This window comes from Nelumbo nucifera, chromosome 4 (genome assembly GCF_055504915.1).
Source record: "Nelumbo nucifera cultivar China Antique chromosome 4, China Antique-T2T, whole genome shotgun sequence".
Taxonomy (NCBI): domain Eukaryota; kingdom Viridiplantae; phylum Streptophyta; class Magnoliopsida; order Proteales; family Nelumbonaceae; genus Nelumbo; species Nelumbo nucifera.
In genome coordinates this window covers 80,128,911-80,155,209 of record NC_142652.1, presented here as the reverse complement: position 1 = coordinate 80,155,209, position 26,299 = coordinate 80,128,911, and the positions used below count along the sequence as shown (strand labels likewise).

General features: G+C 35.7%; 1 protein-coding gene across 1 annotated transcript; it reads left to right on the top strand.

Annotated features, from left to right (window-relative positions):
* Window positions 1-20,937: 20,937 nt before the first annotated feature.
* On the top strand, window positions 20,938-22,507 carry LOC104589002 (protein EXORDIUM-like 2). The gene has a single exon (XM_010247162.3). It carries the CDS (start codon window positions 21,114-21,116, stop codon window positions 22,116-22,118), a length of 1,005 nt encoding a protein of 334 aa, XP_010245464.3. The 5' UTR covers window positions 20,938-21,113; the 3' UTR covers window positions 22,119-22,507.
* Window positions 22,508-26,299: the final 3,792 nt, after the last annotated feature.

The following is a 26,299-nucleotide window of genomic DNA, read 5'->3' as shown; positions in this document are numbered from 1 at the left end:
GTCTTTGTCTCATTGCTAAAGTTCAGGGGGGTCTTTGTTGTAATTTGCAAAAAAAAGTATAGGGGGTCCTTGTCACTGACCCAATAGTACGGGATCTTTGTAAATTACCCAAATTTATATAAAGAAAAACAAAAGATATAAGTATTTTTTTAAACTATTTTCATCATATATATTAATACATATACATATATTTTTGTAGAAAATAAAAAAATGTAATATAAATATATTTATAAATAAATATTCTAATAAATATATTAATATATACATGTCTTTTTATAAGTAAATATGTTTTAAATATATACATATATAAACATATAAAGGTTATATATATATATATATATATATATAGCAAGACGGTCCACGTAACCATGCCTCTCTTTGCTCCAAACCCCCATCCTAATTTCTTGTTTTTTTTTAATTTTTTAATTTTTTAACTCCATGTATTACCCATTAAACCAATAAGGAAATAACATATGCTTAAGTAGAGAGTTTCTCACCTTAATTATCTCTAATTCTTATTTATCTTCTCCCCTACTTTTTATCTACATCTATCTAAAGAAAGTTTAAATTAAAAAATTTAAGAATTATTTAAATATTCTAACAAAATTATATAATAACTTTAAAATATTTATTGAAAAGACAAAAAATAATTATAATCGATTTAATAATATTATATAATTAATAATTATATATTTTTACAAAATTCATCACAAAACTATGTACAAACAATTGAAATTATGATTTTCTGGTTTGTTCAATCTAAATGTTATTCAAATAATAAAATATAACATTAAAAAGGAAATATTGTTTAAATATTTCAATAACTAAATATCTTAAATAAAAAAATACTAAAATTAATATTTTAAATCTATTAATAATATATTTTAAATAGTTATTGAATAACTTTCAATTATAATAAATAGATTAAGATTTTAAATATTTAGTTAAATAACTAAATATTTAACATAACTAGGTTAAAATAACAAAATTATGTATTAATGGTACTATAATTTTATGGATTATTAAATTCAACAAGTAACTAATATTTTAAAATTTAAATAATGATATTATTTCAATAAATAAATAATATTGTAAATAACTAATTTCATTTATACCAATTAATAATTCTAGAATAACTTTAAAAAATTATTGTTTATTAATAATTTTAAAAACTTAATATTTATTTATTATATATTTATCTATACTAAAATTAATATTTATTGTATTTTAGGAATTATTTATTGTTTTTTGTGATAAATATATTTTCAATAATTATGTATAAATCTATTTTTGTTTTGTTATTTAATAGAAAATTTTTAATAATTATTGGAGTTGAAACTATTATTATTTAGCATTTTAAATTTAATATATTGTGTATTTTCACTATAATTTTTTAATAATTATTGGAGATAAAACTATTGTTCATGGGTTGGTTTGGTTTGGTTGTAGGTTGTTTGGCCAACCAAATCAACCTGGTCCAGTTAGGGGTTGGTAACATAGGTTATATTGGTTTGGATCAATTTTTGGTATGGTCGATCAGTTCAAAAGATTTAAACTTAAAAAAATAAAATTTAAAAAATAAGTTTAAATTTAAAAATTCACATTGGCATTATTAAAAATTAAATTGATGATATAATCTATTTTAGCTTAAGAAATATTGAAAATTTCCCACTTTTTCATACTAAAAAATATATTTTAAATATAAAATATTAATATATATCTATGGTCGGGTCGCCGCCCCTGTTCTTGTTTCAAGATTAAAGAGATGAACAGTGTGGACTTGTAGTGCAGTTGCTCGATAGTTGCCACATGCTTGTTGACTCAATCGTCCGTCTCCATAAAGAAGGGGAGAGAGACCAGCAACGGAGGCAAAGAGGGAGGTCTGAGAATGGAGAGGGTGGGGATTCAGGCCTAAGGGACGAGGGTAATATTGGGTTTTGAAAAAAATTTATAGATCACGTGGGGTCACATGTGCACAAATTGTAATAAAGCATTAACGAATGCTAACGATAGGGTAGAGTTAGTCAATTGTTAGAAACAGATAGGGTAGTGTTAGTCAATTTTCAAACAGTAAGGGTACACTTAGTCAATTAGCTAAGCCATAAGGGTAGTTTAAGAAATTTACCCTTCTTTTTATTGCCTTTTCTCTTGAACCCTAATCTAACCTACCTTCATGCATTAAATTACCAAAATTGGCTTTAAGGATGATTGGTTTCTTTGTATCATGTCATCGATTCAAATTGAGAGTTGAAGATTTCATCATCTTGTTTCTTTGTATCATGTCATCGATTCCAATCCGTCGAGAGAGTTGAAGATTTCATCATCTTGTTTCTTTGTATCATGTCATTGATTCCAATCCGTCGAGGGAGTTGAAGATTTCATCATGTTCTTCTCCCTGTCCCTCCCTCGACATGTTCCCACTTGTTCTCAAGCTCGCAACCTCTGCATTCATGATGTAGAAAAGTTTCTACAATCGATAATGATATTATGACAAATCATTTTTGTGAAATTCATTAAACAACAGAATGTAAAGCGATAGCGGACGTCTGGACTCCATAAAAAAGTTAAAATACTTAAAAACTGCCCTCGAATTTTTCTCTCCCCTGTTTCGTCCCCCCTCCCCTCAAGTTCCTCTCTTTACAACCACTATTTGTCTCATGGGTGAGAGTACCGCTACAACCATGAGCCGCCACCGGTTTTGCTCCTCACCAAGTCGTTCTTCCTTTGACTGCTGCTTCTTGTAGATAATCAGTGGGATCATTGGTTGCAGCAGTGTTCAAAGATGCTATTTGGAAGAATGATCAGAGTTTGGAGCTTGCAATCAATGATCGTTGGTTGCAACAATGTTTGGAGGGATCGTTCTTCCTCTGACAATAGCGTTTAGAGCTTGTAGTGGTGGCACCAGTGGCGTTTAGAGCTTGTGGGTGAGGGAGAGAGATAGAGAGTGGGCAGGTCGAGAAAAGATCTCATCTCCGCCCCACAACACCCCACGACACATCCCCTCCGTGTATTGGGAATATCTCTTGATGATGATATCATCGAGACTAGTATTATCATCGGGAGATGTTTCCAATACACGACGGGGATGTTCTGTGGGGCGGCTTCTTGTGGGGTGGAGATGTGAACTCGATCGAGAAGGGAATTGGAAAGAGTAGGCATAGGGGTGGCAAATAGGTGGGTTGGGTTGGGTTGGGTTGGGTGTGGATTGAATACCAACCCACCCATATTGACCTTTGACCCATTGACTAACCATATTTCTTGATGTTAGTGGGTCATAACCCACCCTGACCCTTAAACCCACCCTGACCCACCTATATGGCCCACCTTGACCTAACATACGAAAACAAAAAATGCACAAAAACATTGAAAATGATAAATATAATACTTGTAAAACATCAAAAATTATAGGGAAAATAATAATAATTTTAAATGAAAGTATCCTTTTGAATTAAAACAAAAAAATTGTAAAAACATAGAAAATTGTAGATAATGCAAAAAAGTTACAAAAATGCAAAATAATATATTTAGAAAAATATAAAAATTGAAAAACAGAATTGCAAAAAATCGGAAGAAATTATGAAAAACAACAAATGTTAGAAAAAACACAAAAACTACAAATAAAGGACAAAAAAATACAGGAGATGTATAAATTGCAAAAAAGAATAAAAGAAATTATTAAAACATTGAAATTATATAAAAAACATGAAGAATGCAAAAACAAAATCCATGGAAAATTATAAAATTTGCAAGAAATTCAAAGAAAATGGTAAATTGAAAGAACTAACAATCAAATAATCAAAACAAATTAAAAGAAATATATATATATATATATATATATATATATATATATATATATATTTTCATCATACCTATTCAATTACAAAAAATTGAACTATTGTTGTAGAGACCAAGAACAGCTACGATCTATCAAACCTCCTAGAGAGAAACTTGGATCTGCCGTTAAGCTTGGAGGTAGAGCTCCAACCTTTGCATTACCAAAGCCCCGTCGATCAAAGGATTTATTCATCGGCAACAATCCCTCGGAATAGAAAATGCCCCAAGGATCCATGATAAGCAATGTCTGCTAGAAGTGTCGTTGGTGGAATGAGAAAATAAAAATGGTTTGTCGACATTTGAGGGGGCGGAAGAAAGAGAACAGAGACAACAAACTCGATCTCTTAGTGGCGGAAAGAACAGAGACGAAAAGCTCCATTGGTCAGAGGCGGTAAGAACAGAGGTGACAAGAACAAAGGCGACAAGCTCCATCTTTGCATCTTGCTATAATGGCATGAAAAATGCTGTTGATAATGGCCGAACAGAGAAACCCAAACAACGACGACTACCAGATGGAGACTGGTGAAACAGTGGATCTGGAATGAAGGACTTCATTTGATTGAGTCTAAACTTCCCTTCACCCATCTGACCATAACCTTAATGACCCATTGGAACCCTCGACCCAACCCTACCATGACCCTTTTCCCCTGACCCTAATGGGTCGTTCAATCCATAACGACCCATCTTGAGAATGAGTGGGTGTGGGTGGGTTCATGAGCGGGTGGGTTGGGTGGGTCAAATGGGTTGGGGTCAATATTGCCACCCCTAAGTAGGCGATGTACATAGTTTATAAAATGTCAAGTTTTTTGAGTCTAGATACCCTGTCAAGTGTGGATTCCATTACGATTTTGCAGATGATGTTGCAACCAATGATCCCTCTGATCACCCACTGGTTATCAGTTGCGACAGGTTAGAGAAAGTTTTGATGGGAAAGAACACAAAGAAGCTTGAAACTTAGAAAAGAAAAAAATTGAATTGGGTAGAAGATTAAAACTTAGAAAGAATTCTTATTTTGAAATCTAATGGGCTCCTTTTAGTGTGTTTACAATCAAAAATCCGAGAGAATTGGAATATTTGAGAATCAAGGCAACGGTTGCAGAAAAAGGCAAACAGTCCCCTTTTCTTTCCTCACCTCTTTGACACTTGAACTACTTAACGTAGTTGATGACCGTTTAAAACTATTTCCCTCCTAAGAGACTTTTTCTCTCCTCTCTTCTCTTTTCTTCAGCTCACCAACATTATTAGCAAACACAATTGTAACCATCCAATCAGAAGACATGATTCTAGTAATAGAATGAGAATGAAACAATGCACACAAAAACAACTACGAGTCTAAACTCAATGCCCCTTTTTTAAAGGTGTAGCAAGACGCAGTAGTTGGAAGAAGAATGACTTTGGCGAAGAGCAAAACTGGCGATGGTTCATGGTTGTAGAGGCACTCTCACCCATGAGACTGGTAGTGGTTAGAAAGAGAGGAACTTAAGAGGGGAATAGGGGAGAGAGAAATTTGAGAGCGGAATTTTTAAGCATAAAAAAAAATAATGTGTAAAATTATCCTAATAATTATCAAAGGGGTAGTTTGTGGAGAACTCTTGTACCAATGAAATGAGCATGGGGTCTTTGTAATTTACCCAAATCAGATCAGATCCTATCAGATTAGAAAAGGGTGATTTGAATTCAATCCAATTTTCATTTAGATCATATTATTCGATCGGATTCAAAAATCCAACAGAGGGTGATCCAAATCCAACAAAAAAATATGATTAGGTTCGAATCAAATCATGATATGATCCATTTCCACCCCTAATTTAGAGCAAGTGGTTGGGACATTAAAAACCGGGAATCACTTGTATATCTTTTTACATGAATTAGTTTTCATATTTATGAAGTCAAACCCCATGAGAACTATTGAATATAACCCAACTAGGCAAATAGTTCCAATGGCACACCTGTTTGTATTTTATCATAGTTCATATAACATGTTACCATTGATTAATCATACCACTTATATTTATTCTTGTTTCTTTAATATGTATGTCGAGTAGACTGAACTCATTGACAGCTCTGCCGTTAAAAAAGCACTAGACCCTATAATTGCAACTTGGGCCATTGGGATCTAGTGATCGATGCAAGTAAAATAGGCAATGTATCCAATCACATAATGTGGGTCCCATGCATATGAAATACCAACGTTCTATCACGAGGTGCCAATGTTGAAGCCATATGACTCGACCCTACAATGAAGAGGGCTGACGGAAGAGGTTTCAAGAACATCCTAGTTAGATGCTTCTTGAAGTCCCAAGACACTTCAAGAAAGTTCAAGAATATTCCATAAGCATTCTAGAAGACTCATGAGGATCCTTGGACACTGTAGATACTTGTACACTATTTTAGAACTATTCTAGAGCTTTCTTGTTTATACATGATTTTAAGGGAATCAAGATAAGTCTAGAAGGAGAAGAAGCCTAGAAGCATGTCTAGAACATTCATACTTTAGATAAATCCTGTAAGGAGGTGGAAGTGCCTATAAAAGGGGACCCCTTCCCTCATTTGCATTCACTAAGCATTTAAGTGTTGTATTCCTCTCTTGGGCAATACAAGGAGTTCCTTTGAGTTTTCAATCTTTTTTTTCTTGTGTGCTTTGTGCCCTTGTTGCTTAAGTGTGTGCCTTAGTGTGAGGGACGAGTTGGTGAGCTACTTAGCCCTAAGAGCCAGGGGAGTACTCTAAGCGAGGAAATGCTGACTTGTAGAGAAATGGAATGCTGCCCAAATGCCACACGAGATGCTAGAGATGACAAATGGTATTAGAGCCTCATCAACACTAAGCACATGGCTAAGGACGGGAAGAACATTACCTCTGAAGTGGAGGATGCCATAAGGACTGAAGCAAGTAAGGTGGATCCAAGCAAGAAGAGTAAGCCTAGTAACAGGAATCGGGAAGCATCTTTAGACAAGGTTGCTAGCTTGGACTAATGACTAACCATGGTGGATATGACTATTGGTGAAGCCCAAGAGGAGATCAAGAAGCTTAATGGCGGCCTGGACTTCTTTGAGAATGAGCTATCCAAGTTTGAGGAGGTTGTAGAGGCCTTGTGTAAGGAGTATTAAGGCCAAATGGAGGCCATGTAGCAAATTATTGTCGAGCAACAAACCAAGATGGAGGAGATGTAGGCAGATCATGCCTTGTGGAAGAGGGCTTTGGCCAGTGGGGGTTTGTTTGCCCCAACTCGTTAGATGGTGAAGGTGAAGACCTTTGAACATAAGCCATTCAAAGGAGCACGAGATACACGCAAGCTAGACAACTTCCTCTAGTAGATGGAGCAATACTTTGAGGTAGTTGGTCTTGAGGATGAGAGGACCAAGGTATGTATTGCGGCCATGTACTTACTAAATACTACCATGTTGTGGTGGTATAAACGGTGCATGGATGTTGAACGTGGCATGTGCACCATAAATACCTGGGAGGACTTTAAGAAGGAAATTAAGAAGCAATTCTATTCAAAGAATGTTGAGTACATTGCTTGGAAGAACCTTAGGCATCTCAATCATATAGGTACCCTAAGGGACTATGTGAAGGCATTCGCTGGAGGTACCAGACATGATAGACAATGATTTCTTGTTCCACTTTATGGAAGGCCTTCAGCCATGGGTGGAGCAAGAGTTAAGGTGTTGTGACGTTCAAGACTTGGCTAATGCCATGGCCGCTGCCGACAAGTTGATTGAGAATAAAAGGGAGGCCAAAGGCCCGCCCACTAAGCTAGATTAGGGAAAAGGTGGGGGAGAAAAGGCCCATGCCAAAAAAGGATTGTCCAAGCCCCAATCCTCTCAAGGCCAAAAGGATGGAAAGGGTGGTGGCTAGAGAGACAAGGTCAAAGGGCAAGAGAAGAAGCTACTCAAGTGCTTCTTATGTGATGGAGCTCACATGGTCAGGGATTGTCCAAAGAAGTAGGTCTTCAACTCCCTTACAGCCAAGGAGGATGATCAAGGGGAGAAAGCATCAATGGGCTCGATGCAACTTCTCAATTCCATGAAGAAAGTTAAGACAACCCCAAAGCCTAATAGGCTCATGTATGTGGAAGCGACCATTAATGGTAAAATCACCCACACCATGGTGGATACTAGTGCATCCCTCAACTTTGTCTCAATAAAGGAGGCAAAGCGACTTGGCCTGAAGATTGCTAAGGAGAGTGGTCGGCTTAAGGTTGTAAACTCACAAGCCAAGGCCATAGTTGGAGTAGCTCGAAGAGTTGATTGCAAGTCAGATCATGAAAAGGCAAGGTCGATGTGCCAGTAGTACCTGTGGACAACTTCAAGGTTATCTTTGGCTTGGACTTCCTTGATAAAGTGAAGGTTGTGCCCATGCCACATGTCAACTCAATGTGTATCATGGAGGAAAGCACCCCATGCATGGTTTCTACTACTCGTGGCCCAGGCACTAGCGCAAGAATGCTATCAACCTTACAACTAGTGAAAGGCTTGAAGAAAGGCAAAGAGACCTACCTAGTAGCTATAGTGGGTGAAGAGGCCCAAAGAAGAAAAGGAAGAGTTGCCTAAGGAAATTGAGAATGTGTTGGCAGAGTTCAAAGATATGATGCTAGTCGAGTTGCCCAAGAAGCTACCACCTAGGCGGGAGGTGGACCACAAGATTGAGCTAGAGCTTGGGGCCATCCCACTAGCTAAGGCCCCATATCGGATGGCACCACATGACTTGGAAGAATTGAGGAAACAATTGAAGGAACTATTGGATGTAGGCTACATCCAACCCTAAAAAATGGAGACCCTGTGTTATTCCAAAAGAAGCGTGATGGATCTCTCAGGCTACGCATGGATTATTGGGCGCTAAACAAGGTGACAATCAAGAACAAGTATCCCATACCACTCATTGTTGACCTATTCGACCAACTTGGGGGAGCCAAATACTTCTCTAAGTTGGACCTTTGATCAGGGTACTACCAAGTCTGCATAGTTGAAGGGGACGAGCGAAAGACTACATGTGTCACCAGGTATGGCTCTTATGAGTTCTTGGTAATGCCACTTGGCCTAACCAATGCTCCTGCAACATTTTGCACATTGATGAACAAGATATTCCACCCCTATTTGGATCAATTTGTGGTGGTCTATCTAGATGACATAGTAGTCTATGGCAAGACTATGGAGGAGCACGTGGGCCACCTAAGAAAGGTATTCCAGTTGCAATGGGAAAACCAACTCTATGTGAAGAGGGAGAAATGTTCATTTGCCCAGACAGAGGTAGCATTCCTTGGCCACAAGATTAGCCAAGGGAAGCCGAGTATGGATCAAGCCAAGGTCAAGGCCATCTTGGATTGGGAGCCACCAACTAAGGTGACAGAGCTACGGTATTGCCTTGGCTTAGCAAATTACTATGGATTGTTTATCCAAAGATACTCAAGGATAGCCACCCCATTAATTGATTTGCACTGGACTGAGCAATGTCAACTTGCTTTTGAGCAACTAAAGAAGGCTATGACAGAGGAGCCAATGTTGCACTTTCCCAACCTTACTAAGATCTTTGAAGTACAAACAGATGCCTTAGACTATACCATACGTAAAGTACTCATCCAAGACGAGCATCCTCATATGAGAGCCAAAAACTGAATGAAGCTGAACGGCGAGCCACGGCCTAGGGGAAAGAGATGACAACCATAGTCCATTGCCTTAGAACTTGGTGACACTACTTGCTTGGGGTAGGTTCACAGTAAAGACAGACAATGTTTCCACCAGCTACTTCCAAACCCAAAAGAAGTTGAGTCACAAGTAAGCCCGTTTCGGATCATTTCTTAAAACATTGAGTTAATCACTATGGAGACAATAGGCACTTCAACAGAAGAGAAGTCATTCTGTAGTAGTCCTCTTGTTGAGGGGTCAAATCCTGCCCATCCCTGCACAAAGATAAGAAATAGGAAATAGAACAGAACATCCATTTGGATTATGCATTTTCTAATCAGGAATACTTTTGTTTCTAAACTTCCAAATAGCCCAACAGATCACAACTATCAAATGGAGTTGAGCACATTGATCAGTACCCAATCAGTAGGATCCAATATCAACTTCAAGCAAGTGAAAGCGAGGCTGAGAACCAAACCAGCAGACCTGCACAAAGTCACAAGAAAAAAAGGCATGTTCAATTGTGTCTTCTCCTTAGAACAGATGGAACAAATGGGGGAGGGAGACAACTTTCTTTTATAGAGATTAATTGGGATCTCTTGCCAATAAAACATGTTCCAACACCCTACCAACTTAATCTAACACTTAGACTAGACCCACCATAAAAATGGGGCCTCCCATGTATGAGATGTGTGGTGTCAGATTGGACCCACTAAGACTTGCCCTACCTTTCTTGTGGTCTTGGATTGCCTTAACAATATAATAAGCAAAACGAATAGAAAAGGAGCCAGCTTTACCATATTTCAAACTAATCTGGTCCTAGCGATGAGATTGGGGAATATAAATAGATTCAATTTCTCTTATGATCGTCGGGTATAGAAAAGATGCAGCAGAATTGAATTTAAGATTTGCCCTCAGAGCAGAAGAGTCCATAGTTCATACACACTATTGATATTGGAGTTCAAAGGTCCTGGCATTGGAATTCTAATGTGAGGATAGGAAGGGATCCAACTTCCAAGGATCCTTCCATAAGTTAATTAGATCTACTATCTTCGACCTGCTAATAAACTCCCTCCTTTAAGACATTCCTCCCAGCCAAGATGCTAGGCCAACGCAAAGAACAAACTCTTGGACCATTGGTGTCTAATAGAGAATCCTTGTAATAATATTTACCTTTGAACATGTGACTAAGAGACTCAGGATATTTTAAAATCCTCCATCCTTGCTTGACTAGTAGAACCAAATTAAAATTCTTTTGGTCCCTAAAACACAACCCACCCTTAGATTTTTCTCTATGTAAAAGGTCCCAATATAGCTGATGCATTTTGTTGTGAGAGCCTTTAGAGAACCACCAAAACTTCCTTATAGCTCTAACAATTTCATCACAAATAGCTTGAAAATTAAAAAAAACATGACATAGAATAGGTTGGGAGAGAAGAAATAACAACTTTTATGGAAACTTCTCTACCTTCATGGGAAAGTAACTGCTCTTTCCAACCCTGAATTTTGCTAGATACTCTCTCTCTGATGAAGTTGAAAACCTCTCTACTCGTTCTACTGATCTTAGAATGCAGTCCGTAGGTATTTATTAGCCTTGGACACTCATCAAATAAGAATGTTATATAAGTATATATTTTTTATATGCATGTAATATTTATTTGTGTAATCGGGTTGAATTAACTGTAATGGTGAATTTGTCTTAAGGTCGCTAGTCCCAAGGAGGGTTGCATCAAATTGGTAACTGCCACTAAAATTTTTGCCAAAACTTTCTTGGCCACGGATCTTGATATGATGAGAAACGATTTAACACCCATATTTTAATGATAGATATAATGTTGGTGTAATAGAATGAAATGGTGATACAAGACTCAAGTAGCCAACCCCATGTAGTTGGGACAAGAAGAAGATGATTATGATAATTGAGTTAAGTTTTAATTACCTAAGAGCTAGACCTGAGCCCAACCTAAAAAATAGAAAATAATATGGGGTTTTGAGCCCAGGCCTAGCCAGAAGACCAAAAATCCAAACCCAACCCATTTAAAGGTTTGGATTGACGAGTTTAGGCTAGGGTTGGGTCTGCCTGATTTACGGGCTACAATAGACCGGAGGGTATCTCTCCACAAAAACAAATATATAAATTGCTGCCATTTTGTCGTATCTATCTATCTATCTATCTATCTATCTATATAGAGAGAGAGATAGATAGAGATAGAGAGAGAGAGAGAGAGAGAGAGAGAGAAATTTTCTCCTTTTTTTTGAATTTTTTAATTTTTTTAATCCATGTCATTTTCCAAACTACCAATTAGAAACTCTACGTTTCTTGAAAAAAATCTTCCTAAAATCTCTATCTCTCTCTCTCTCTCTCTCTCCCACACGTTCCAATAACTTAAATAATCTAATATCCTAAAATTTTTCCTAAACAACCTCCCCCACTATTTCCAAATTTCTCCTAAGTTATCTCTAATTTAGTAGAGAGTTTCTTTCCTAAATTATCTATAATTCTTATTTATCTTCTCCCCCACTTTTTATCTACATCTATCTAAAGAAAGTTTGAATTAAAAATTAATAATTATTTAAATATTCTAACAAATTTATATAATAACTTTAAATTTTTATTAAAAAGACAAAAAATAATTATAATCAATTTAATAATATTCATATAATTAATAATTATATATTTTTACAAAATTCATCACGAATTTATGTACAAACAATATAAATTATGGTTTTCTAGATTATTCAATCTAAATGTTATTCAAATAATAAAAATATAACATTAAAAATGAAATATTATTTAAATATTTTAATAAATAAATATCTTAAATAATGATATTATTTCAATAAATAAATAATATTGCAAATAACTAATTCATTTATACCAATTAATAATTCTAGAAAATAAATTTAAAAATTTATTGTTTATCAATAATTTTAAAAACTTAATCTTTATTTATTATACATTTATCTATACTAAAATTAATATTTATTGTATTTTAGTAATTATTTATTTTTTGTGATAAATATATTTTCAATAATTATGTAAAAATCTATTTTTATTTTGTTATTTAATAGAAAATTTTCAAAAATTATTGGAGTTGAAACTACTATTATTTAGAATTTTAAATTTAACTTATTGTGTATCTTCACTATAATTTTTTAATAATTATTGGCTCAATTGTTTTGCCAACCAAATCGACCTAGTCTGGTTGGGGGGCTGGTAACTCTGGTTATATTGGTTTGGGTTAATATTCGGTTTGGTAGGTTGGTTCAAAAGATTTAAACTTAAAAAATAAAATTTAAAAATTAAGTAAATTTAAAAAATTACAATGGCATTATTAAAAAATAAATTTAAAAATTAAATTTACAATATAAACTATTTTAGCCGAAGAAATATTAGAGTTTTTCCACTTTCTCGTATTAAAAAAATATATTTAAAATATAAAATATTAATATATATCTATGGTCACATCGTTCAATTTTAGTTAGTTTACAAATGGCCAAAGCGAAGTTGATCCAACCCAGTCAGGTTGGGAAATTGTTAAACCAAAGCTGACCGAAGTTACTAGAAATTGGGTTGGTCAGTTTCATTATTTTGATTCAGAATGACAACGGGGCAGGGCGGGGACAAGGAGCCTCTCTCCATCGCTGTCCCCACAAAAATCCCCTTCCATGTCTCTGTCCCCATCCGCGCTAACGGGGACAATATTATCACCATCCCCATGTCCATGGGGATCCCCACTCCCTGTGATTCTTTATAATGTCAACTATTATGTTTTTGTTTTATTTTATTTAAAAAGTAAAAATAAAATAACTAAAATTTACAATCCTATTAGAAAAGATTCAAACATATTCAACTATATTTTTAAAATTATTAACATATAGACGTATGTGTACATATATACATATATAAACATATGCGTATATATACATATATATTAGCGGGGATCCCATCGGGCGGGGATTGGGGTCCACGCGAGGACAGGGAGTGCTCTCCCCATCCCCACACCATCCCCGCCAACGGGGATGAAAATTCCCCCATCTCCATCGCCGCGAGGGGAAAATCATCCCCATCCCTGCCCCGTTCAGGGCAGATCCCCATGGGGATCTGGGAAATAGGGAAATTACTATCCCTAAGTTTGATAAACAATCATATCTAAAATTAATTATTGTTATTTTTGTATTGTAAAAAATTTATTAAAAATAGTATATAAAATATAGATGATTATTTATTATTATATAAAACAATTGTATACTTTTACATGTTTCTATTATTTATCTTTAACTTAACTAATCCCATACATCGTATATATCCCCGCTAATTTAAGTATTTATATCAGACTAATACTCTCATGACCATAATTCGTGAGCCAATCCTCAAAGAGTTCTCTTGATCGAAAAATTAAGGGGTGCAACTTGGCGGGCTCAATTTTGTCAAAATTTGAATGGACCTAATCGAAAGGTCCAAGCTCAAAATAATTTAAAATACTAAGCATGGTTGATACACCCAAATAGACGTGAGTGTTTCGATATTTAATAATTTTTTTTAAATGTTTCAAGGGTCGGTTTTAGATTTATCCCCTGAAACAGCCCAAATTCGGAAACACCTTTTATTCAAGTGTATCTATCGAAATTTTGAACGTTGATGGTAGGGCCGACCCGAATTACATCCCTATTAGAATGACTCAATGACAAGAATGGTTTTTACCCACTCCCATGTAGGACGAGGCACCGTCCACGCTTACCTTAAGAGCATTTTGAGGGCTTAGTCCATAAATAGCAGTACGCCAGTTGCCCAGTATTTTATTGCTATTTGTTTTGTAGTTTTCTTCTCCACCGCTTAAATGAGCCTTCCCCAAAAATAGAACTGAGAAGTTGGGGGCCCAATGAATTACAATCATGTTGATGATCCTGAGGATCCAAACTTAAATTTGACTGGTAATTTGTTTGTTGCACTGTTCAGAAATCAGAAATCAGAATTTGGACGGAATTGAAATTTGAAAGCAAAAGCCAGTTTCATACTTCTTGGTTCAATCACTTTCACATTTCTAAAGTAGTCACAGAACAGAAAGCGCCATTACAGACAGCTTAGGGATTTGATTTTGAAACACTGATTGATAGGCAGTGCACCATCCTTTAGACAGGTTGATTGGAATAGTGCATTTAAAAATTAAAATGAGCGTGGGATTGCACCAGCTAAGGATTGTCAATAGTCATGTCAAGAGCAGGGCCCAGATGAAACCAGTCCTCACTCGGCACGCTTCACACTTATCATTTAAGACCATATCCTTAAGTAAATCCAAGCCCAAATACGCTGGGCCCAGCTATAGAGACAGAATCTATCCTAAAGAGTAGCAGCTGACCAGCGCTCGAGTTATGTATGGCCTTATGGGTAGACGCTTGAAGCAATTTGTAGAATTGTATATAGGGCTGTCAATGGTCCGCATATTGGTCCAATCCCAATCCGGTCTAGTATGAGCCTATTAAAGATGGACTAAGGCCATATATGGGAGTGTTTAAGTTAGAAATAAGTTCTTAAAATAAGTGTTTATTTGAATAAGCACTTATTTATATTTGACATCTAATTTTTTTAAGTAGCACTTATTTTATATTGGGTGTTTAGTAGTCTTTTTTTCTAATAAGCACTTAAATAAGCATTTGTGACTATTTTGTCATTCATTTTTTTTTCAAATTTTCAAAATATACCTTTATGAAAGTACCTTTATAAAAACACTTTTTACGAAAGCACTTTTATTAAATTATTTTTATAAAAACACATTTTATAAAAGCACTTTTATAAAATCATTTTTATGGAAGCACATTTATAAAAGTACTTTTGCAAAAGTAATTTAATAAAATCACTTTTATGAAAGTACTTTTATAAAATTCAATTAGGGATAATTTTATAAGTGGTATTTTAAAATTCAACTAGGGATAATTTTGGAAGAAAAAAAATTGAACAAATGCTTATTGTATAAGCACTTAAAAAAAGCTGAAAATTTGAGTATAAAAAATAAGCCCTTATTTCAGACTTATTTCCCAAATATCAATAAGTGCTTAATGACCCAAATAAGCACTTATTTTTAAGCACTCCCAAACATGCCTAAGCCCAATCCAATCTGATGAATATTTTAGACCATTCTAGACTGGTCAATTCAATGTTTGGACCATTTAAACTGTTCAAATTGATTTTAGTTTAGATTGAATCCAACCCAAACCTAATATATTAACACCCGTGCTCTTATCTTATATCAATGAATTGGATATTGTCTCAATTAAATCCAATCCAATATAAATCTAGAGATGCAATCCAATCCAATAAATACTTTGTACTATTAAATTTGGACTGATTCAATTTAATACGTATTATTCGTCTATTCAATCTATACAAATTGATTTTGATTAGATAAATTCAACTATTCAATGCATCCAAATTGATTTTGACTTCTTCTATTGACACCCCTAATTATATATAGAATAAAGAGAATAGCATGTACAGAATTCTGCAGTCGAGTACAGTGTCTTTTCCGATAATTTTCGGTTCCTGAGGCCGGGTCACCTTAATTTGATTTTCTATTACGCCAACCAAATATTTGGTGAAGGAGATCATCGTCAAGGAGGTCACATCCTATAATGAAAGATTGGTGGGTCCCAACCCATCTACTCGGTACGGGTGCCATTACGTTCTTAAATCAGTTTCATATAATAAATTAAATTGCCTATATGTTCTACAGACTAATTTAAATGGGTGAATGTACACTGTAACAGTCATCTAATTGAAACTGGAAAGGTCAATATACAAGTTGGTGGCATGTCTACTGCAGTTGCTAATGACGATGGTGATAGTTGTTGTTATAGGATTATAGAAAAAAAATGAAACGATTGAGAGTTCAATAACATTTTATTCATTAATATTGGTCGCATGTTAAATCAAGATTTAAATTAATTATATTAAAATCTATTTATTTTTTATTGCTTTATATTTCACAAAATGTACTTCAAATTTAACGAAATATACTTAATATTCAATTAATCACGTCTTTTGCTGTATGGTACAAAAGATGCATCATAAATTTTGCCAACAATTGAAGCATTACAATGGTAGTGAACTTATTGTTTTTCAACCTGAACATTGAGGTTCAAATCTTCTTATTTGCAGTTTTGACCTCAAAAAAAAATTCTGAAAAAACAAACTGTGACATTATAAAAACATACAAAACTTAAAAATGATGAATCTATGGTGCAGAAAAAGTATGTGATGTAGGCGCATGGCAGGGCCCATGATGGCACCATGTGGCATCGGCTGGATGAGTTTCTGGCCGTCCGCTGCTAACCACTCCCAAGGCGAAGTCAAGTATAAATAGGGGTGTCCCTCTATTGGTAAGATCACTTGGCTTATTCATGCTCTTAAGCTCTCTTACTCTCGGGTGACCTCGTCTGAGCTCTCTCCTTAGGCCTCGTCCGACCTCCTTTTGTGCACTTGACTAACTTGATCGTCAGAGACTCCGTCCCTGGGATAACACCCATGACCTCTGACATAATCTCTCCTTTACATGTTGGACAGATCAACCCTCAGACACACAAGAACTTGGCTAAGGAAGTAAAATTATCTTATTGCTCTCGGCCCATCCTTGGCAACAACAGTATGATACAGGAAGAGTTTTGACCAATCAAAATCCCCAACTAATTTTAAAGAATATCACTTGATTGGTTACTGCTTTTATGATGCTAATTGATTGATTATAAGGTTTTCCAGTATCATGGTCCAACCCTGAAAAAGGAGACTTTTGTGGAGGATGATCATTTCTAAATTGGCCCTCGAGCCTTCACTAGGCATGCAAAAAGATGGACTGGGCTTGGGCCTGAGCCCAGAACTGCTAAGCCTAGAAGGCCTAGCATGATTTACAATGTACATGACCATTAGACGTGTTCATGGGCCAGGCTTGGGCCAGACTTTCATTCTTCATTAACAGGATTTTTTCAAGCCCGAGCCCAGCCTGACCAATGGGCCTACAACTTGGGCCCAACCCTGGCCCTCATAAAAAGCCAGAAGCCCGGGCCCAAGCCCGAAGAGAGAGAGAGAGAAATCTGTTCGACTTCCTTATATCAGAACAGAAAGAGAGAGGAAGATAACAAGAGAGAGAGAGAGAGAGAGAGAGAGAGAGAAATCTGTTCGACTTCCTTGTATCAGAATAGAGAGAGAGAGAGAGGGGGGGAGATAATGAGAGAGAGAGAGAGGAAGATAACGTGAGAGAGAGAGAGAGAGAGGACCTGGTCACTTGTCATCGCCGACTACCATTGCTAGCCTAGTTTGTTGCCGTTGGAGAATGATAAAAATGACGCGATTGTTGAAGCTTGTCGTTGCTAGCTTATGCTCGACACTGACTTGTCGGAGATTGCTAGTTCGTTGGTGGCACTGGTTGGTTCCTTGAGCTATAGACATATTGAGACTCTGAGAGTGAGAATTGAGAAGTATTGATGAAAAGAGGGAAAGGGTTAGTCGGGTTAGGGACTTAGGGTTTAGAAATTATGAAAAATAATTATATATTTTATATTATATAAAAGGTTGGGCCAGGTTGGGCTTTTTTGACAAATCCCAAGCCCCGCCTGAAAAATAATCAAGCCGGGCTTTTAGGCCCGAGGTCAAACCCACAGGCTTAAAATCATGTGCAAGCCCATTCAGGGGTCGGGCCGGGCCATCAAACTACCAGGCCCATGAACAGGTCTAATGACCATATAATTATGGGCTAGGACAGACCCAGGTTTACATAAAACCCCTTATAACATATATTCATGGTCACCCCTACTTTTGTGCCAATAAATAGCGTCATCCCTGAATTTGGTTGTCCTTTTTGTAATGTTATTGAGATTGTGTAGTTTGACTGGTCAGGGTCGAAGTGGTATAACCTCTAGCAAAGCAAACAACAAATTACAAATCTGGCGTTTTATTTTAACTAGAGAAGCCTGTAACACCTGCCAATACTTGCTGTGGGTTCGGATTCAGCAAATATAGTTGAAATGCTCAGGCCAGTGAATCTGAACCCACATGGCCAGCTCATTGCCACCTCTGGTATAGTGTTGATTTCAGAATTCCATTGGGAATAAGGTCTAAGCTTCTTAATCATATATATTCGTTATGGTTGTCAATATCCTGTATGAAGGGCTGATTTATGTTTTGGATTTTAAGAGAGAAAAGTTGGTCAACGAGATTTTTATCATGTTAAGTTTTTAGATTTATGTAGGGTTTATAGAAAAATTATTTTCATCTCCTAAATAGATAAATAACTTTTTTACGGTGGAAATAAATTACTAACACTTAGATAGGATAAAATTGTCTCTTTTAATAATAAATTTTTATGGTTAAAACAATCATTATCTTTTATTTACCTGAAAAATAGAAAAAATATAAATAAATATACATACCCAGATAAATGTTTCTTAAAAAATAGTTATCAAACTGGTAAATAACTTTCGAAAAAACAAAGGCCGAAATGAGATCAAATGCGAAGCGCATTATTCACGTGGAGACCATCCAGGTCCAATGGGCGTGATAATGTCGTGCCGTCCAAGATGTAATCTGAGTCGACGGATTAGTCGTCCATTGGGAAAAAGTTTGGTGTCAATCCATCTCCGGACAGAGAAATATCATATGGAAAGGATAACAAGTTGGCTCTACAATCATAGAGCATCAACCTCCATCCCAAAATTATACACCAGCCATATACGACAGAAGAAGCTTTTCTTTCAACTTCACCCAGCTAGGAGACGTCTAAGACCAACTTTACATGTTAGAAAGGAAGATTATCTTAGTCCAATGAGTGGCCTAGCTGCACATTGTGTCACACATGCTTCAAGATGAAAGCTAGTCTTTGATGTTAGGGCTTATGATCCAAATAGATCTGTTTACGGGCTGAGCTTTGGGCCTGACTTTTACATTATACATTATGTTGAACCTGGCCTGTAAACTGGTCTAGACCCAAATATGTGTTGCATTTTTTTCTTTTTTTTTTTAATTTTAGTATATTTTATTCTCTCTTAAATTTCATATTTCCATCCTCGTTTTATTATTAATAGTATTTATATACACCTTTTGTAACAAGTTCCTGCCCATCTGATTTACAGGCTTTATTTTAGGAGTCCTGATACTTCCAACACCCTCCTAACATGGTCTAACACCATACACACTTCAACATGATACTGGAACCCATCATAAAAGTGGGACTTATTATGTATGAAATGTACGGTATCAGATCATGTTGGAGAGGTGTTGGAACGTTGTTTTGTTGGTAGGTGATCCCAACTCTCATTTTAGGTGGTGTTTCATGGTTCTAAAAAAAGGGTGGTATACGTATGTAGTTTTAAAAGCCTATTATTATTTTTTTATATATAAAAAGATAACAATTTTTTTTCTTCTTAATCATAAGCTGTTCTATTTGTGGTTCATCTTTTAATTATATGTGATGTGATTATTAATTGTCCCTTTTGTACAACTATCATTCTTTTGCACAGTAATTTTCGAATGAAAATACTATAATAATAGGTGTGAGACGCAGCATTTATAACTTGCTATCTCGTATATGTTTATATCAGCAAATTAACCATGCATGTTGCCTGATCGACAAAGCTATGAAAAATTATTGTGTTCTATATTATTGGTTCTGAAATCATATGCTGCTTCAAAAACCTTATTCATCGTGTATATAAATATATTCATGACTTGAGCTAGATGAAACATGAGCGCAACCAGAATTGAAGACATCCTTATGATGATGGATTTCACAGCTCACTCTCGCAACAGTGATACAGAAGAAGAAATTAAAGAAGACTGGGGTCTTATCATGTTGCCATGTTGACATGTCTAAAAAGAATCAATTGTTTCCACATTGAATTCAAATAATAAAGAATCCCTCCTACAATTACCCAAGGGAAAGGGAAAAAAGAATCCCTCCTACATGATTGATTGATTGGAGATAGACATGTCTTCAGCCATAATTGAAACTTAGCTTTAAACACTTGAAATTAATATGAGATATTATTTAATCGATGATCAAATCTTTTCAGTAGGTAGGATCAGATTCCCATTCCCCTCCTCTATATACTACTTAAGTGTCATGTCATGTCTAATCTTCCATTAATGGTCCTGGTTAAGCTGGACCCACTACGTGCCACTAACGTATTCTAGGATAAGGGACTGATGGAGGAATATTATTTATTATTATTATTATTATTATGATATACGCTTATTTTGGTATGGAAGAAGGTTTCCCAAAAATTATCAGATGATGCTTATAAAAAACTTGAACCACATGATTGAACAATTCTAATTGATTGGTGACCTTGGCTGATTACTGGTTGAGGAGATGGATATATAATACAGACTTCAGATTGTATGATCAGGTTTACATGAAAATCTAACCCTAGCTAGCTGTATAATTGTGATCAAGTTCATGTAGTTAGGAATAGTATATATAGATTAGTGATGATACACAATTAATTATTGGTGCAGAACAGAGGAAAGTACACAAGCTTTTTCTTTTGTCGACCATGGAATAGGAACTTAGGAAGACTTGGAACCATATCTATAAAAAGGGACCCCTCCTTGTACTCACAGGCACCAAACTCATCATCATTCTCACTAAGAAAGAGAGAAACCCCAAATGATGAGAATGGGTGACAGACAACTGATGATCAGGTCTCTGTTATTCCTCCTCCTCGTCTCCATTGTTGGCTTATTGGCTATAGCCCCATGTTCACATGGGCTCAACCCAAAGCCAGACGACCAACTTCCTTCACTAGTCACCACATCCACCCAACTCAAGTACCACAATGGTCCTCTCTTGACCGGGCCAACCATCAATATCTATCTCATCTGGTATGGTCCCTTCTCTCTCACCAACAGGACCATCATCTCCAACTTCTTTGCTTCCTTGGATCCCTCCACAGCCCATTCTCTCCGGCGACAACCCACCGTCTCAACATGGTGGGCAACAGCCAAATCATACAAAGACGCAACCGGAAAGCCTGTTTCCGGTAGCGTCAAGCTGGCCAGAGAAGTTGGAGACGTCAATTATTCTCGAGGGAAGAACATCAAACGTGCCGACATAGCCATCCTGGTAAAAAATGCGATAGCCCAAAAGGCATTCCCAGTTGACCCTACCGGAATATACTTCGTCCTGACAGCTGCAGATGTAACAGTGGAGAAGTTTTGCATGGGGTCGTGTGGGTTTCACGACAGCTTCATGGTATCTCCAACTGAAAGAGTTGTTTATGCACATGTAGGGGATCCGCACGCCCAGTGCCCGAGCCTCTGTGCATGGCCATACGCCGTACCCAGCTACGGCCCGCCCGGCCCGGCGCTGGTGGCACCTAATAGCGTCGGCATGGATGCAATGGTTGTGAATATAGCGACTGTTCTGGCCGGAGCTGCAACTAATCCATTGAAGACGGGGTACTTCCAGGGCGATGCCTTGGCGCCGTTAGAGGCTGTGACCGCCTGTCCGGGCATATTCGGCGCCGATGCTTACCCTGGATATCCTGGGAAATTGATGGTTGATCAGGCAAGCAAAGGGAGCTTCAATGTTTATGGAGCCGAGGGGCGGATGTTCCTTGTTCCGGGCATGTGGGATCCTTTGAGCCTCACTTGCAAGGTCGTCGTTGCTTGATTCTGAGAGCCCCAACCAGTAGTAGTGATTAATGGTGAAGCAGTTGAAGGAGTACTACTTCGCCTAATCAAATTATATTGGATTGAAATACAGAATTAGAAACAGGCGAGACACGTAAGTGGATGGGCCATATATACATATATAAGCATGAACAGAAACATATTACTTGCGTCGATCCATATAAGAAGCTTAATTATTTGCCAAAAAAAATCTGTATATTGATGTAATAAGGCTAAATAAGAGTGGAATAGTGAAGCTGTATTGCTATTTGATTTTGTGTTTCTACTTTCGTTCTTCTCTTTTTCTTCTCCTTTGCTAGATGAATGCGCACCATTCAGATTTCGAACTTTAAGATTATTGGCCCTCTTTCACAAGTAGGTTTTACCTTATTACAGTCTCTCTCTCTCTCTCTGTTTCAAGCTGAATGGAGTTTAATACTTCTTTTCTTTTAGATTACCGAACAAATACTGCTGGGGTATCTATACATTCCAAGCTGAGAATTTAGCCAATGAACATTAGATTCTTGTATTTCTACATGATTAATGAGGATGTCAAGTATGATGGTGTTTGGTATTAGAGATATTTTCTCAAGAGAAACTGTTTATGTGGCTATTTATTATTTTGTTGGCTAGTTTCAGGTAAAAACCACTCGGGATTTCCTACTCACTTTTCCTGTCCACTCTCTACGCGCATGAATTGAACCACATCTCAATTATGAAAAGTGAGTAGGAAATCTGGGCTCTGTAAAACCTTGTTACAACTCTTTATCTCGATTTCTGTAAGTTACTTCTTCACAAATCATCTTTTTCACAATTCTTGTTTGTTAGTAGAAGTGTTTTCTCCACGGCAAATAATGGTGTCTATGCGTCTTGTAGCGAGATTAATAAACATAAAAACAAGGGAAATTGTCTAAAACTCACAATGAGTTTTCAACATTTCTCTTAAACTCACCACAACTTTTCAAAATGTCTAAAACTCACCATGTCAGTAAATTTTATTTTCCAAAACTTACCTTCCGTTAATGCACTGTTAGTATGCTTCTCAACAGAGGTGTCCACATCAGCATAAATAACAATTTTCGTGACCAAATTACCCTTGGATGGCGAGTTAGAGGAAAAGGGTCTTTTCAGTTTTCAATTTTCATGTTTTTTTTTTGCATTTTTAGTGTTTTATTATAATTTCCAATGTTTTTTATATTTTTCTATTTTCTACAATCTATAAATTTTCCTGTATTTTTTGTTATTTATTTGCAATTTCTGTGTTTTTCAATAATTTTTTGTATTTTTTCTACAATTTTTATTTTCTAATTTTGTTTTTCAATTTCTATAGTTCGAAAATATTTTTTTATTTTGTTTGCAATTTCTATAATTGTTTATATTTTTTGAAATTTCTGTGTTTTTATGTATTTTATATTTGAAAATATTTTTTTTGAACTTTTTCCCATTTTTCATGTCTAATTATTAAAATATATGTATATATTTTATATTTTTCTATGAAGGTTAAAATGGTAATATATTAACACCGTTAGTTTGTTTAACGTTGAGTAAGTGACATGGTGAGTTTTAGACATTTTGAAAAGTTGTGGTGAATTTAAGAGAAATGCTGAAAACCCGGGGTGAGTTTTAGACAATTTTCCAAAAAAAACATAGAGCTTGGGAGTTTGTGCCGATTCATTTTTTCTTGATTTTCTAAGCGAAATCATCGACTCCATCAACATCTTGATACCAAATACCACCTATGACGTTCTGTCCATGCTCATAAATTCTTCTCCTTCTAGCCCTTTAGTTTCATTTTTTTTTTATATAAAAATTAAGATTTAAGGCTAAAGGAGGCATTTTCTTTTTGAGAAAAAATGGGGCAAGGCGCGTAAGTAATATATAGATATCTAAAAGTTATCCAAATTAAAACAGATCACTCAATTGGATACAACATAAAGTTATGCCTTCCAAAAATTTGCATTTATGTTTAAAAAGATTAAAAAAAGATTGGTTTTCTAAAACTAGGACCAGGCCACTGGTTTCCCAGTTGTACTGGCCAGGTGAACGGTTTTGGGACTTTTGGCTTTAAGGCTCCACTCACATTTTGAGAAGTTATTTACCTGGGTAAGTGTTCCTTGAGAAATATTTACCTGGATAAGTGCATTTATCCATGTTCTTCTATTTACCGGATAAAAGACAATGATTGGTTTAGCCATAAAAAACCATTAATACAAAGGATAAATTTGTCCCATCGAAGTGTTGGTAACTCCCCTCAATTGTGAAAGTTACTTATCCACCTAGGAGATGGGTAAGGGAAAATAAAAATTCGTGAGCCCCACATAAATCTGAAAAAGAACATGGGTATCTTGGTCAATAGAAACCAAAATCCCATTGACCAACTTTCCCGCTATCAAAATCCAAAAAACGAAGAGGCCCTAAGGATATGATTGAACCAGCCAAGTGCTCAAAACAAAAAAAAAAAAAAGCCAACTGCCTAGGTAATGATTCAACCAACTAATCTGGTCCGGTTTTCTAAACAGTGGTTATACTAGGGTGTTCTGTCAACTAATTGCACTAGTTTTTGCTGTTAATTAAACCAAAAAACCAAAGCAGAATTACAATCATTTTGAATATCATGTAGAAGCCATTCCCGACAATCTTACACCTATAAGCATCGTTCTCTTTTAGAAGAAGAAAATGATTCAGCTGCAAGCCTGCAACTTGATTTTGGAAATGCGCTATTTTTCAACTTTGGTAATTGGTACTTTAAACTATTCCATGCAAGTTCTGAACTCCACGTGCGTACAAGAGACAAACACCTTTTAACATAATTAACATTTCGGTAAATTAGAGATGCTCAACTTTCAATTACAATATTTGAGTGCTCTGAACTCTCAAAAATACACACTTAGGTCTATCGATTAGTATTCTATCAGTTAAATATTATATAATGTCAAAATTACCCTTTTCATGTATTTTTAAGATTATTTTATAGAATAAACTCTTTTATTTACTGTAAAAAAACATCGATTACCTAAGAATGATCTAAAAGGGCATTTTTAACATTATATAATGTTTAACTCACCGAATACTAAGGAATGGATCTAAATAATACTCAAGTATTATAATTAAAAGTTCAACATATCTATCCATCCCTACCCAAAATATAGGTTACCTATTTGTAATTTACCCTTAATATTTTCCTTTTGACATCAGAAAATCAAAAAAAAGTAATAGTTACCTAGCCAGAGCCAGAGGTTAATAGGGACAGGCCGCACATATGCAGGGACAACACGTGAAGCCTACTAGACATACAATGGAAATCTCGCAGAGTCGCAGCTCCGTGGATTTGATACCTTAGACCATATCTCCAATATAAGGCTGATGCCAAGCGAGGATTTCTGGTTTTCTGGTAGACAAACACCCATTAACATGAGCATAACAACAGCAACATTGTAACAATTTTAATTATATGTTACTTTTAACACAATTAACAACTTTATTTGTTTTTACTTGTACAAGGCGATAACCTTTTCGTCGACCCAAATTTTTTTAATTATATACTCCCTTTCCCTTTGTCTAGTGATTCCGTTTTATTCCAGCTTTATCATATTCAATTATTAATAATAACCAAGACCGTAAGTGGAGGGAGCATATATAAGGGATAATAACTGTTCAGCCAACTATCAGAATTCTTAGTTTCACCCTATAATTGGGGTAAGTGCAACTTGAAATTGATGCTAATATACGAGCGGGTAGTGGTGTTTAGGATGGGGTGTTTGACATTTTGAATTGTTTTAGGTCTATAGTGGAATTCAGAATTCTACAATGGGTTGTAGTGTATTTTTCCACATATAATATATCTAGTAGAAAAAGAGTTCTTTTCTAATCATGCCTTCTTTTTGTTATATGTATGTACTAGTGGGAATTATAGGGATTTATCAAGGAAAAGTGAAACAACATAAACCGATAATTAGTATAAGGAAGGAATGTAGTGTTGTTTAAAATAATTAATTTTTATTTTAGCAGTATTTTATAAAAATAATTTAGTAATTTATTGATTTGGATTACTTATATAATTATTTTAATAAAAATAATAAATTACTATTAACTACTTAATAAATATTTATTTTTTTCTTCTATATTATCTATTAGTGTTTTATTTTATTTATTTTACTTTATTAATGATTAAATGTTACCATT

Coding starts and splice junctions, on each gene's coding strand:
- LOC104589002 (XM_010247162.3), top strand. CDS start 21,114: ATGATGAGAATGGGTGACAGACAACTGATGATCAGGTCTCTGTTATTC.